The following is a 13734-nucleotide window of genomic DNA, read 5'->3' on the forward strand; positions in this document are numbered from 1 at the left end:
CTAGAACTGAACTAGAACTGAACTAGAACTGAACTAGAACTGAACTAGAACTGAACTAGAACTGAACTAGAACTGAACTAGAACTGAACTTAAACTGAACTAGAACTAATCTAGAATTTATGTCAAGACAAAATAAATTTCGAAGACTGACTTTTATTTTATATTCTTTATTTTTCTGTGAAATATTTGTCAGCCTATTGAAATGATTTTTATTAAAAAAAATATTTTAAAATTAACAAAAGCTTTTAAAAATATAGAAATATGAGGTAATTGCGTAATTAATTTTGTAATATTTTTGTGATTTTTTTAATAATTTATTTTTGAGCTGCAATATAGTTTTGTTGATCGTTCTCTGAACTGTTTTCAAATACATTGGAATGGATTTTTCTACTTTTTGTCTCCACTGCATATATTACCCTTGTTATTTTTGAAGCCGGAACTGGTAAGTTAAGTTACAGAGAAATTGTATAGTGTATATATTGTGATATGATTAACAGGAATGGCGCACAATATTTCTTATCTCTTGGGCATTTATTTGGTACTTGGTGGATGTGGTGCCTGTGGGAGTTACAGGGCTATTGCCTATAATATTTTATCCCATGATGGGTGTAATGGTGAGCATCGTTCTACTACCACTTAAAAACTTAGTTGAAATGAGTAATGCAAAATTTAATTTCTTTCAGGGCTCCCAAGAAATTTGCATGTCCTATGCTCGTGACGCTCAAGTGCTTTTTTTATTGTGTAATTTTGTAGCTGCCACCATACAGCATTGTAATGTGAACAAGCGTTACGCTTTCTTTATAATGTCTGCTTTCAGTTGTGATCCTAAAAAGTTTGTATTGTTTTTCCAATGTCCAACATTTCAATCTTAAGTAGATTTTAATTTATGTTTTAGATTACTTTTAATTCTCATGCTGACTTCCTACGTCTTAACAACATTTTTACCACCCGCCATTGTTTGCGCTCTCATGATGCCTATTATAAGGGCAATTTTGCAGCTTTTAGATCAGACAAGTATTTGCAAAGCTATTGATGAAGCTGTGATACTTAAAGACGACGAAACTCCGTATCCCTCTAAAGTAGCGAATGCGTTTTATATAGGAGTAGCTTATGCTATAAATATTGGCAGCATAACATCGAGTATAGCCTCAGATAGCGGCTTGGCTTTAAGGGAAGTTATTAAAAAGTGAGTAGTAAAATTTTCTGGAATTCATTTCATTAAAATTAATTAAATTTTTTACAGTGAATCTTCCCTTTCCAATTTGGATAACAATTTCCATTTGAAATACATTTTGATTTCCTTACCCGTCTCACTTACGCTTCTAATTTTTACTACACTTTATTTGGAATTTATCTTCTTGGGCTTCAAACGTTCGCTGAGCTCAGCTGCTCAGGCAATAACCTATGAAAAAGAGTCGTCCAGGTTAGCTTTAGAGTCTGTTGCGCAAGAAATTCCGCCTTACAATACGCATATGATATTAGCGTCAGTTTTGTACTTTGGTTCATGTATTGGTATAACAGTGGGATCTTTAGTGGGTCAGGAAATAAACGATAAGTGAGTAAATGTAAAAAGATTTGAAACAGAACTAGAACAGAACTAGAACAGAACTAGAAAAGAACTAGAACAGAACTAGAACAGAACTAGAACAGAACTAGAACAGAACTAGAACAGAACTAGAACAGAACTAGAACAGAACTAGAACAGAACAGAACTAGAACAGAACTAGAACAGAACTAGAACAGAACTAGAACAGAACTAAAACAGAACTAGAACAGAACAAGAACAGAACTGCAACGCAAATGAACAGAACTGAATTGATTTATTTCCAGGGTTGTGAAATTTTCTTTCAATGCCATGTTGCTGTGCTTTTTGTACTTCGTTTTACCCAACAACTGTGATTTCTGCAACTATTTTCGCTGCTCTAGTAAGTTGGTATATTTTTATACCCTACACCACTTTTTCAACTTTATATATGGTTTCTCATTTTTTTCTTCTTTAAGAACCTACTGAGTACAAAACTTCTCCCAGTATTCTAACCTGGGCAGCGGCCAATAAACTTACTCCCTGGAAGTACTTTTTTGTTCATGGCAGTAGTTTAGCCTTTGGTTTGGTAATGAAGTCTTCATCTTTGCATTTGTTCATAGGCGATGGTCTATTGAGAATGAAGAATTTGTTGGCTCAGCAACTTGGTTTTATTGGCTTGACAATGTTGTTGACGCTAATGGGTGCAAATAGTTCTGTGGCCGATTTAATGTTAAAGATGTCCCTTAAGGCTGTAGGTGATAATAGCGCGGCTTTACTGCTCTATCCTATAGCCTGGTCCTGTTGCTTGACCTTTTTACTGCCAGTTAGTAGTACTGCGAATTGTTTTGCTGGCGGTTGGGGTAATTTAAGGGCAAAAGAGATGGTATGTTATTTCAGGAAATAAAATGCTTAAGTTTTTCAATGTTTGTTTTAAATTTTTCAAGATCTTAGCTGGTATTGGTCCTACAGTTTTTGGGTTTCTACTGGCTGCAGTTATGTGCCCCTTAATGAATCTTAGCTCATTGTTTAACTGAGACTTTTAAATTTTTATTATTTATTTCCTTAACTTTTATATACTTTATCCTTTATCTTTTTCATTATTTTATCTTTAATAAAATTTCACTGTCACATCCCGTCAACATTTATATGCTCGTTCCATAAATAAATGTTTACTACTGCAGTTGTTGAAAGAAACCATTAATTTTGCATTAAACTTGACATTGCAGTTTCCTGTTCCTTTTGCTTTTTTCGGTAACTGTTCTTGGTATTTTCGTTATTTCATGAAGAATGTTGCATATCTGACGGTGTCAGTTGACAGGTATGTTGTATGTGTGAGTATGTGTTTTAATGACTGTTTATTTGACTGTTTGTCTATCAAGGCTAAAGTCTAGACTTGGGAGGTAGTAATGTGCCTTCTGGTTAAACGGTATTTATGAATTTCATAAAATATATTTATTGTTGATGAGAAACTATTTAAAAAAATAAATATGACTTCGTTGCTGATATTTGACAGTTGGAAGGAAATAAAAAAAGAGTGAAATTTTAAAGCATGAAGAGAGGATGGCAATCGCTTACAGTTCTGTTCTAGTTCTGTTTTAGTTCTGTTCTAGTTCTGTTCTAGTTCTGTTCTAGTTCTGTTCTAGTTCTGTTCTAGTTCTGTTCTAGTTCTGTTCTAGTTCTGTTCTAGTTCTGTTCTAGTTCTGTTCTAGTTCTGTTCTAGTTCTGTTCTAGTTCTGTTCTAGTTCTGTTCTAGTTCTGTTCTAGTTCTGTTCTAGTTCTGTTCTAGTTCTGTTCTAGTTCTGTTCTAGTTATGTTCTAGTTCTACTCTAGTTCTGTTCTTGTTTTGTTTAGGTTAAAATAGTTATGTTTTATTTCCTTTTAGGATGAGCACAATAGCCACGATTTCAAGACCTTAAACGGTTTCACTTACATGATTGAGAACTGCCAAACTCAGTGCCACCAGGAGTATTTACTTAAACACTGCAACTGTACTTTAGATATATTATTCCCAGCAGGTAAACGATATTCTTCTTAATATGTTTGCATAATTTACAACATTTTGTTATAGATAAATACGCTGCCTGCCAGGTTAAAGATTTAATTTGTTTGGCTGATAATAATGGTAAGTTCAGTTTAAGGCAAATAATCTTAAATCTATTGTAAAATTATTAATTCAATAATGACCAATATTTGTTGTACTGCTACTATTTCTTTGAGATTATTTCCGTTTTACCCATCAATTTGGCGAAGAGGAGTACGTGCGTAGCGATTACCACGGTATGATTTGTAAATGTTTTCGCAATTGTTATTCACTCAATTATGTAACGGATGTAAGACCATCATTTTTGCCAGCATATCTACGTGACAATAGAACATACATTGATTTAGATGTGCATTTCCGTTTCGACACAATGATGGTGTACCGCACAAGTTTGGTATTTGGTTGGGTGGATTTAATGGGTGGGTATGAGAAAAATTTAAGAATTTATTTTGATTGTAATTAACATTTTATTTTAAGTGGCTTTTGGTGGTATAGCGGGCTTATTTCTGGGCTGTTCACTTATCAGTGCCATGGAATTGATATATTTTGTATTGGTAGAGCTGCCGGTTTTCTTGTTAAGTGAATTGAAAGTTAAAAGAAAATATGGGGATGACCAGCAAAATAAGGAACGTTATGAAACACATATGCCTAGTAAACGTCAAAATTGGGGTTTAAATAATCGCATTATGGCTATGGACAATTTTCAAAATGCTTTTATGCATAAAAATAATTTCAATAATAAAAACTCAACAGCATTGCTTAACAAATAATTGGGAGTTCTAAATATGATTATAATCTACTTATTATTAAATAAAATAAAGCACAAGAAACAACTTTTTAAATATTTAAACTTTGACATTTTGGTCTTAACTTTACCCTAGAGACTTGCTATTAATTTAAGAAATCTTCACCTTAACAATGCAATCAGCACAATGGCATTCATGGTCATTATTATTAACAATACTACTCAAAATTAATTAAGTCAATTAATTTACACAAATAGTTGGCAAACATTAATAACGACTTTAAAAGCTTTCAAATTGATTTCTAACTTCAGTCCTAAATAAACTTTCAACATACAGTAAGGATTTGGCGGAAAGAAAATTTTTCCATTATGGCTTATTCCAACTATAAGCCCGCTCAACCTTTAGCTATAAAACAACTTAATCGTAAGTTTGAGTTGGAGCAAAAACATTTGCAGGAAAAGAAAAGGACCCAAGAGTTTGTTCAACAATTCAAGAAATCTGCTCAACAATTTGCCATAAACTTTGGTAGAAAATCCACTATACATGGCATGAATAGAATATTTCAAGACGATTCCAATCACTATGAAAGGTAAAAAACTTTAAAACTTCTCCTCATCTCTAACTCTCACTTAAAATTCTCTCTTTTTATAGATTCTTTTGGCTCTTCTCACTAATAAGCGCCTTTTTGGGTACCATATATGTGTGTCTCATACTTTCGCAGCGCTTTAATGCAGGGAATTTGGAAACCATAATCGAAAGCACTAATCGGCCAGTATTTTACATACCTTTTCCCGAGGTAGCCATCTGTAATGCTAATAACTTAAACTGGCAACGCCTAGAAGAGGCCAAACACCGTTTCATGCCCCATGAAAATAATACCGAAAAAATACGTTTGTTTGAGATGGTAATAGGTCTCTATGACAATATAAGTTTTGGCAAATTTGAGCATTTCCAAGCGCTAAAAAATAAACCCCTTAAATTGGTTAACAATGTCAACTTTAGTTTGGTATTCGATTTTATGACCTGGCGTTGTGAGGAGTTACTGACGGATTGTGTATGGCGTCGTTATAAGATAAATTGTTGTGACGTATTTCTAAGAAGTCGTGGCAGTAATGGTATTTGTTGGCATTTTAATACTCTCTCCACCGAGGAGGGTAAACGTAAGCAGTTATTGGATAATAAATACCCTTATAGAACAGGCAGTGCTGGGCCGAAAAGTGGTCTGAATGTAAGGGTTTTGTTAAACGAAGAAAAACACTATAGGCAGGATAACGAGAAAGGCATAACGGTAAGAGGTGGAGAAATGACTTTACAGAAAATATTTCGAATGATTTAGAATTGTATTGTAGGTGGGCATTATGGAGCCTAAGGTTTTTCACAAAGATCCCATCTGGGTGCCAGCTAATACAGAAACAGTGGTAGAGGTGGAACCAGTTATTTATCTATACGATAATGATACCAGGACTTTGTCATCGGATCAAAGAAAGTGTTTGTTTCATGTAGGTATATTATACAGATCCTGGAATAGATTCTAGTCCTCTTTTATTTTCTAGCTCTGTTCTAGTTCTGTTCTAGTTCTGTTCTAGTTCTGTTCTAGTTCTGTTCTAGTTCTGTTCTAGTTCTGTTCTAGTTCTGTTCTAGTTCTGTTCTAGTTCTGTTCTAGTTCTGTTCTAGTTCTGTTCTAGTTCTAGTTCTGTTCTAGTTCTGTTCTAGTTCTGTTCTAGTTCTGTTCTAGTTCTAGTTCTGTTCTAGTTCTGTTCTAGTTCTGTTCTAGTGCTGTTTTAGTTCTGTTCTAGTTTAGAATTTCATTATTCCTCTTTCATACTTTAAGGATGAACGCTCTAGCTATGATTTTAAATCCTTGGCCGGGTTTAGCTACATGATTGAAAACTGCCAAGCTCAATGTCATCAGGAACACCTACTAAAGTACTGCAACTGTACACTGGATCTATTGTTTCCTCCAGGTATTCGTAGTTACTTAAACTGTGATTTATTTTTAATTCTGTTTCTTTCATTCCAACAGCTCAGTATAAGGCCTGTAAAGTAAAAGATTTATTATGTTTGGCCAAATATAATGGTAAAGTTTTCTATTAGCTCTTTTTTAGTGTAAGAGTTTTTTTAATATAACTCGTGCTAATAATTATTTTACTGGCTTTACATAGATCATTTCCGTTTCTATCATCAATTTGGCGAGGAAGAATACGTACACAGTTATTATCAGGGCATGATTTGTAAATGTTTTCGCAATTGTTATTCTCTTAATTTTGTAACGGATGTAAGACCATCATTTTTACCGGCGTTTATACGTGAGAATAAAACGTATGTGGATTTAGATGTGCATTTCCGTTTCGAAACAATGATGGTGTATCGTACCAGTTTAGTATTTGGTTGGGTGGATTTAATGGGTAACAAGAATAATAATTTATAGAAATATTAAACATTTTATAAATGCCTGTATTTACAGTGGCTTTTGGTGGTATAGCGGGACTATTTTTGGGCTGTTCCCTCATAAGCGGCATTGAATTGTTGTATTTTGTTTTTGTAGAATTTCCCGTTTTTATGTTTAATGAATTTAATGAATTTAAAACTAAGACCAGCTACAAAAAAGTTGATAATCTGAAAAGTAATCAGCAACAACAATTAAAGAAAGTTCCGGTTAAGCAACGCAATTGGGGTTTCAATAATCGTATAATGGCTGCTCAACATATGGAAAATAATGAATTTATGTTTAACAAAAATAATTTTAATAATATTAATGAGGCAGCGCAGCACTGACTACTGCAAAAATAAAAATACAATAAAACAAATTAATTAGTTAAGTAGTTAATGATATAACTTGATTTTCACAAACATATTACATTAAAGAATACAAATCACCTTTAATTTTTATTATTTTAACAAGTTCTTCTCTCCTTACAATTCCCCTTAAAACATGTAACATTTACTCCAGCTCAGAACAACACAAAAACTTGCATTATTTCCCAATATAAAGTTACATTCTATTTACTTATTGCCAACAGGGATAGGGAAAGCAAAAGAACATAAAGTAAATTGCTGTCAATTTGTCACTTGAACTCAGCATTCTTCGTTTTCTTCCTTTTGGTATCTCTAACTCCTACTTTGAAAATGTTCTGTTGTTGACATGATATTGGTTGCCTTTGTCTCGATTGGGACTGTTTTTGTTTATGTGTATCTGTAGTGTTGGAAGATTGAGTTGCTAAATGATGTCTAGTAAAACTTAATCAAAATTAAAAGTTAACTTTTGATCCCTCAAGGTTATCAAGGACGGCTTCTTGAGGGATTTGGTTGAATTTGTTGAGGTATTTAAAGTATGTAATAGTAAATCAAAATATATGGGGAGATAAATTAATATGAGACGTGATTTAGAGAACAGAACTAGAACAGAACCAGAACTAGAACAGAACTAGAACAGAACTAGAACAGAACTAGAACAGAACTAGAACAGAACTAGAACAGAACTAGAACAGAACTAGAACAGAACTAGAACAGAACTAGAACAGAACTAGAACAGAACTAGAACAGAACTAGAACAGAACTAGAACAGAACTAGAACAGAACTAGAACAGAACTAGAACAGAACTAGAACAGAACTAGAACAGAACTAGAACAGAACTATAAATAAAACTCTTTTGTATTACTCACTTTAAACACACACCTCCGTTGAGTTGATGACATGCCTCTAGTGTCGTTATCATAAAAATACACAACTGGTTCCACTTCTACAACTGTTTCGGAGTTAGCAGGTACCCAGAAAGGGTCCCTATGGAAAACTTCTGGCTCCATAACACCCACCTAAAAACAGTATATTAGACTGGAAGTTTGTAATTTTTTTGTAGAATTCTTGCCGTAATGCCCTTCTCATTATCCTTTCTATAATGTTTGTCCTCATTCAGCAACACACGTAAAGTTAAACCACTTCTCGGCCCTGCACTACCCGTCCGCCAGGGATACTTGCTATCCATTAACTTTTTACGTCTACCCTCCTCGGTTGAGAGTGTATTGAAATGCCAACATAAACCATTTTGACCTCTACTTCTTGAAAAGACATCACAACACTTTATCTTATAATGCCTCCAAACACAATCCGTTAAAAATTCCTCACAACGCCATGACATAAATTCATAGACTAAACTAAAATTGACATTTTTAACCAAATCTAGAGGTTTATCTTTAAGATTAGCGAATTCTTCAAAACCACCAAATGATAGATTATCGTAGAGGCCAATGACAAATTCAAACATTTGTAATTTTTCGGTATTATTTTCATGTGGCATAAAACGATGTTTGGCCTCTTCGATACGTTGCCAGTTTAAGTGATTGGCATTACAAATGGTTATTTCGGGAAAGGGAATATGAAAAACCGGATCATTAGTACTATCGACAACTGTTTCAAAGCTACCAGCATTAAAGCGCTGAGAAAGTATAAGGCAAACATAAATGGATCCCAAGAGAGCCGAGGCAAAGGTTAAAAACCAAAATAATCTGAAAATATGAATAAATCAACAAATCTATGTATTGACTCAAGGTTTTATAACTTTACCTCTCATATTTATTGGAATTCTCTTCAAACATTCTTGCTACCCCATGTATGGTGGATTTAGTGCCGAAATTTATGGCCAATTGTTTGACGGAGTCTTTAAATTGTCGTGAGAATTTAAGTTTCTTTTTAGGCTCATATTTATAATCTGTTGCAAATTTGTTATTCAATTGTCTTAAGGCCAATGGTTGGGCTGGCCTGTACTTGGGAAAGGCCATATTGGTATACACTTAATATCAGATATCAGGGAATTTGCTTAATATGTTTCAAATAAAAAACTTTAATTAATAGCGTTGATAGTTTGTTAGAAACTAAAAACTCGTAAATAGTATTAACTCTATTTATGTATCGTTTATTTCACGGTATCGTTAATGTTTGGCAAATATTTGTACAAAATAATTTATCTTGATCTAGACATGGTGTTAATATTCGTTCGTAAACTCAAAACATTAGACTGGACCTAATTCTGGAATTTTTGTTTAACTACCACCAAAGCTGATAACAATATTTTTAGGTTTCTTTTAAAGAAACCATATTTTCTTAAAGCAATAAATTAATTTTTAAAGTTCACAAGTTTTAGTGCCACCCTAATGTCTATTAATAAAAAGGTGTGCCTGATTTGCCGCACAAACAAGTGTAGGTCTCTTGGGTAAAGTCAAGGCTAAATGGCCACGGCTGTACTCTGAAATCTGTGATTTTAAGTATTATTTTCTTATTGTATTGATGTCTGCTCAAAAATGTCAACATTGAAATCACATTTAATTCAAATTAGTGTCAATTTTAAATACATGAAAATATAAATGTAAATTAACACAGTAATTGATAAAATTGTATATAACGCGACTACACTGTTCGCCATTTAATAAAAGAACTAAAAACGGCGAAATAAGTTTAAAGTGCACTCGGGGTTTTAAGACCTATAAATTCTATACTTTTTTATATAGTCACTTACCTTAAATATAGACTTCGTTAGGTTATTGGTAAAAAAACTTCAGTCTGTTAGACATTAGGTTCCTAGGGAGCACACAACTGGCCCGGAGAAGGCCTAGCTGTATTCTTGCGCTCTAACTACCTTAATACAAACTGAAGTAAAGCATTTAAGTTCAAAGATAACTCGATTGAAATATTTTTGAAAAATAATCATACAAAAGCCTCTAAAATAAAAACATAACGTGTCAGTAAACAATTTTAACAACAATTTTAACAGTCAACGACAATTGACAAATAATTGTCAAATATTATAAGTTAATTATACATTTATATAAAACCTTTTGAAAGAACTACTAAAATGTAGCAATTGTTACAATGTTCTGAAATGCATACAATAAAGTCAAAGTATTTTTTGTGGCTGAGAGTTTAAGGGTTATTTTTTAAGGTAAGAATTTTTTCACTTATTTTCTTTTTATCCATTTTCCTTTCTAGTCTATAGTCTAAATTATAGTCTAGTTTATAGTCTAGTTTTTAGCCTAGTTTATAGTCTAGTTCATAGTCTAATCTACAGTCTATAGTCTAGTCTATAGTCTAGTCTATAGTCTAGTCTATAGTCTAGTCTATAGTCTAGTCTATAGTCTAGTCTATAGTCTAGTCTATAGTCTAGTCTATAGTCTAGTCTATAGTCTATTCTATAGTCTAGTCTATAGTCTAGTCTATAGTCTAGTCTATAGTCTAGTCTATGGTCTAGTCTATAGTCTAGTCTATAGCCTAGTCATAGTCTAGTCTATAGTCTATTCTATAGTCTAGTCTTCTTCTTGCCTTCTTTGTAGCATATAAAATATTAGAAATAAATCTTTTTAAAATATTTAAACATATGCTTTATTAATTTTATTAAAAAATGGAGTTTTAGAAATGAAATTGTTGTTATAGTTTTTAAAATTTTCAGCAGTTTTATTGCAAGTGTTGTGTTCACGTATACGAAGCTTACCGGTTGCATTGCTTAAGGGTTTATCATTATATTTCTTTTTAGTTCTCAGTGTCCGCATTATGAATATAGGTAATTCTAATAAAACGAAATATACCAATTCCATGCCACTGAGCAGTGAGCAGCCCACAAATAAACCAACTATTCCGCCAAAAGCCACTGTAAATGAAAATATTGAGAATTATTGGTGGGATTTTCTAAATAGTGTTAATATTATTATAATACCCATTAAGTCCACCCAGCCGAACACCAAACTGGTACGATACACAAACATTGTTTCGATACGAAAATGTACATCCAAATCGATAATGGTTTTGTTGTCAGTTTCATGTATTGGCAAAAATGAAGGTCTAATATCTATGACATAATTTAGTGAATAGCAGCTGCGAATACAATTGCAGATCATACCGTGGTATTCTCTACGTACAAAATTCTCCTCACCAACCTCATGGTTAAATTCTAAGTAATCTATAACAATTAGTTAAATAACAGAATTTAAATTTTCAATCTTAACAACTTTTTTTTTAAATTTTGTTGAAATTAATTCTTACCATTATGTTGCCCTAAACATAACAAGTCTTTAGCTTTACACGCAGGATAGGAAGCTGACCAAAAATTTGAATTTGAAATATTATACATATCTGAGTGGTTAGAATATTTACCTGGCGGAAATAAAAACTCCATTGTACAGTTACAGTATTTCATTAAATATTCTTGATAACAGTGCGAATAGCAATTTTCCAACTTGTAGTTAAAGCCGTGCAAATACTTATACTCATAGCTGTGGCGTTCATCCTAAAAGAATTAAATAAAGAAGAGTAAGGAACAGAACAAAAACACTACTAGAACGGAATAATAACTCTACCAAAATACAACTAGAACAGAACTAGAACATAACTAGCATACAACAAGAACAGAACCAGAACAGAACTAGAACAGAACTAAAACAGAACTAGAACAGAACTAGAACAGAACTAGAACAGAACTAGAACAGAACTAGAACAGAACTAGAACAGAACTAGAACAGAACTAGAACTGAACTAGAACAGAACTAGAACAGAACTAGAACAGAACTTAAACAAATGCGATGTTCAATACTCACATGAAACATACAATTTCTTTGAGAAGGAGGCAATCTTCTCGTTCCATTATCATGGTAATAAACAATTGGATCCACTTCTACTAAGGTCTCTGTATTAGAAGGTATAAATAAGGGATCTCTGTGAAATATTCCAGGCTCCAGTATGGCGACCTTAAATTAATACAATAAATTCTTTTAATTGGTTTGTTATAACACTTTTTCTATAATTCTCACCCATATGCCCTTTTCATTATCCTGACGATAGTGTTTTTCTTCATTAATTAAAACACGTACTGTTAGAGCACTTTCTGGTCCAGCATTACCCGTTCTCCAGGGATATTTTTTATCCACTAATTGCTTTTGTCTAGCCTCCTCGGTGGATAGGGTGTTAAAATGCCAGCATATGCCATCTTGCCCTCGACTCCTTACAAATATATCACAACAATTCTTTTCAAAATGACGCCATTTACAGTCGGTTAAAAACTCTTCACAACGCCAGGTCATAAAGTCAAAGACTGAACTAAAGTTCACATGGTTAACCAGTTCAAGAGGTTCTCCTTTCAGAACTCGAAATTGACCAAATACTCCAAAAGTAATATTGTCATAGAGACCGATTACCTTTTCAAATAAACGTATTTTTTCGGCATCATTTTCGTTGGGCATAAAAAGCTGTTTGGCTTCTTCAATGCGATCCCAATTTAATTGATTTTCATTGCAGATGGTCACCTCAGGAAATGGTATATGAAATACTGGTTTATCGGTGCTATCGACTACGGTTTGAAAGACGCCAGCATTAAAGCGCTGGGAAAGAATAAGGCATATGTAAATGCAACCAATAATGGCGTAGATAAGTATTAGCGTCCAAAAGTATCTGTAATGGCATATTAATAGTAAATAAATTGTGGCGTGTAAAACTTACCTTTCGTATTTAGTTGCATTTTCTTGGGCTATACGATTTGTGCCGTGTATAGTTGATTTTTGACCAAAGTCGTAGAGCAATTGTATAGCAGACTCTTTAAATTTGTGTGTCAATTTAATATTATTGTTCCTTATCTGCTTGTTTATATTATTCAATTCATATCTTTGATTAAGTTGCCTTAAAGCCAAAGGTTGTGCTGGTTTATAGTTGACCGGAGCCATGATGTCTCTGTGTAGAAATGCGAACTAAACTTATATTCTCAATGTTTGAAATTTTTTGTGTTAACTAAATTTCTAAATAAATTATGCGCAATTTATGCATAGTTTACTTCAAGCTATAATTAATGTTTGTCTAATATTTGTATAAAATTAATAGTATTTATAATTATTTTCTAGCCGGATGTGACTAATAGAGTAAATAAATACTGGCACACGTCGTTGTCAATGCATTATTAAGGAAATGTCGTTTACGTTTCACATGGTGGTAATGTGGTCAAAATAGTATTGTTAAATTTATAGAAAAAAGTATGCATGTCCTGCAGAAGCATGTTTAAAAATATTTACATTAAAATGACCTTAAATTGATTTTGTGTTATTATTTTTAGCTACTTATACATTTGAATAGTTGGCAAGACCGAATGTTTTATACCCTTCACTTTAATACTTAATCATGTAGATGTGATGTCCTTACCAATACCACTACGTATTAAAAGACCAAAATTAAGACCCGTGTTTGATCAGTTTTTCCTCAATGTCATGCACTTAAAGATTTGGGATTTGGGCATTTAAAGTGATCATTATTTGTAGCTCATATCTTACAAAATGTTCGGAATTTTGTTTAACTCGCTGATACAAAATTGTAGTGCTTGTCATAAAGAACAAATTAAATTAAAAATAAAAATAAATTAAAACTTTAAAAATCTACTTTTTACGTGTTGACTAACATT

General features: G+C 32.9%; 3 protein-coding genes across 3 annotated transcripts; all 3 read left to right on the top strand.

The window, feature by feature from the left end:
- The first annotated feature begins 203 nt into the window (after positions 1–203).
- LOC111687009 (protein I'm not dead yet-like) lies at positions 204–2666 on the top strand. The gene is made up of 9 exons (XM_023449416.2): positions 204–266; positions 337–442; positions 498–614; positions 684–832; positions 896–1186; positions 1244–1555; positions 1831–1925; positions 2002–2408; positions 2470–2666. Exons 1-9 carry the CDS (start codon positions 262–264, stop codon positions 2557–2559), a joined length of 1572 nt encoding a protein of 523 aa, XP_023305184.2. The 5' UTR covers positions 204–261; the 3' UTR covers positions 2560–2666.
- Positions 2667–3455: 789 nt separating this feature from the next.
- On the top strand, positions 3456–4336 carry LOC111687007 (pickpocket protein 19-like). Its single transcript, XM_023449414.2, has 4 exons — positions 3456–3540; positions 3594–3647; positions 3743–3985; positions 4044–4336. The coding sequence occupies exons 1-4, from the start codon at positions 3456–3458 to the stop codon at positions 4334–4336; spliced, it is 675 nt and encodes a 224-aa protein (XP_023305182.2).
- Positions 4337–4680: 344 nt separating this feature from the next.
- On the top strand, positions 4681–6868 carry LOC111687008 (pickpocket protein 19-like; the record flags this gene model as incomplete). Its single annotated transcript, XM_023449415.2, has 7 exons — positions 4681–4901; positions 4964–5600; positions 5662–5811; positions 6144–6276; positions 6336–6389; positions 6475–6717; positions 6777–6868. Coding segments are annotated over exons 1-7 (1530 nt in total), but the record flags the coding sequence as incomplete, so codon positions are not given.
- Between the last annotated feature and the right edge of the window lie 6866 nt (positions 6869–13734).

The sequence above is a fragment of the Lucilia cuprina genome, chromosome 2, assembly GCF_022045245.1.
Source record: "Lucilia cuprina isolate Lc7/37 chromosome 2, ASM2204524v1, whole genome shotgun sequence".
In the NCBI taxonomy this organism is placed as follows: Eukaryota; Metazoa; Arthropoda; class Insecta; order Diptera; family Calliphoridae; genus Lucilia; species Lucilia cuprina.

What these genes read in the sequence shown, in the direction of transcription:
- LOC111687009 (XM_023449416.2), top strand. An exon ending in TTAAGGGAAGTTATTAAAAA is followed by an intron (nt 1,187 to 1,243) that starts GTGAGTAGTAAA and finishes AATTTTTTACAG; the next exon opens with TGAATCTTCCCTTTCCAATT. An exon ending in GGTCAGGAAATAAACGATAA is followed by an intron (nt 1,556 to 1,830) that starts GTGAGTAAATGT and finishes ATTTATTTCCAG; the next exon opens with GGTTGTGAAATTTTCTTTCA.
- LOC111687007 (XM_023449414.2), top strand. Translation starts at nt 3,456, where the DNA reads ATGATTGAGAACTGCCAAACTCAGTGCCACCAGGAGTATTTACTTAAA. An exon ending in AGATATATTATTCCCAGCAG is followed by an intron (nt 3,541 to 3,593) that starts GTAAACGATATT and finishes ATTTTGTTATAG; the next exon opens with ATAAATACGCTGCCTGCCAG. An exon ending in TGGTTGGGTGGATTTAATGG is followed by an intron (nt 3,986 to 4,043) that starts GTGGGTATGAGA and finishes TTTTATTTTAAG; the next exon opens with TGGCTTTTGGTGGTATAGCG.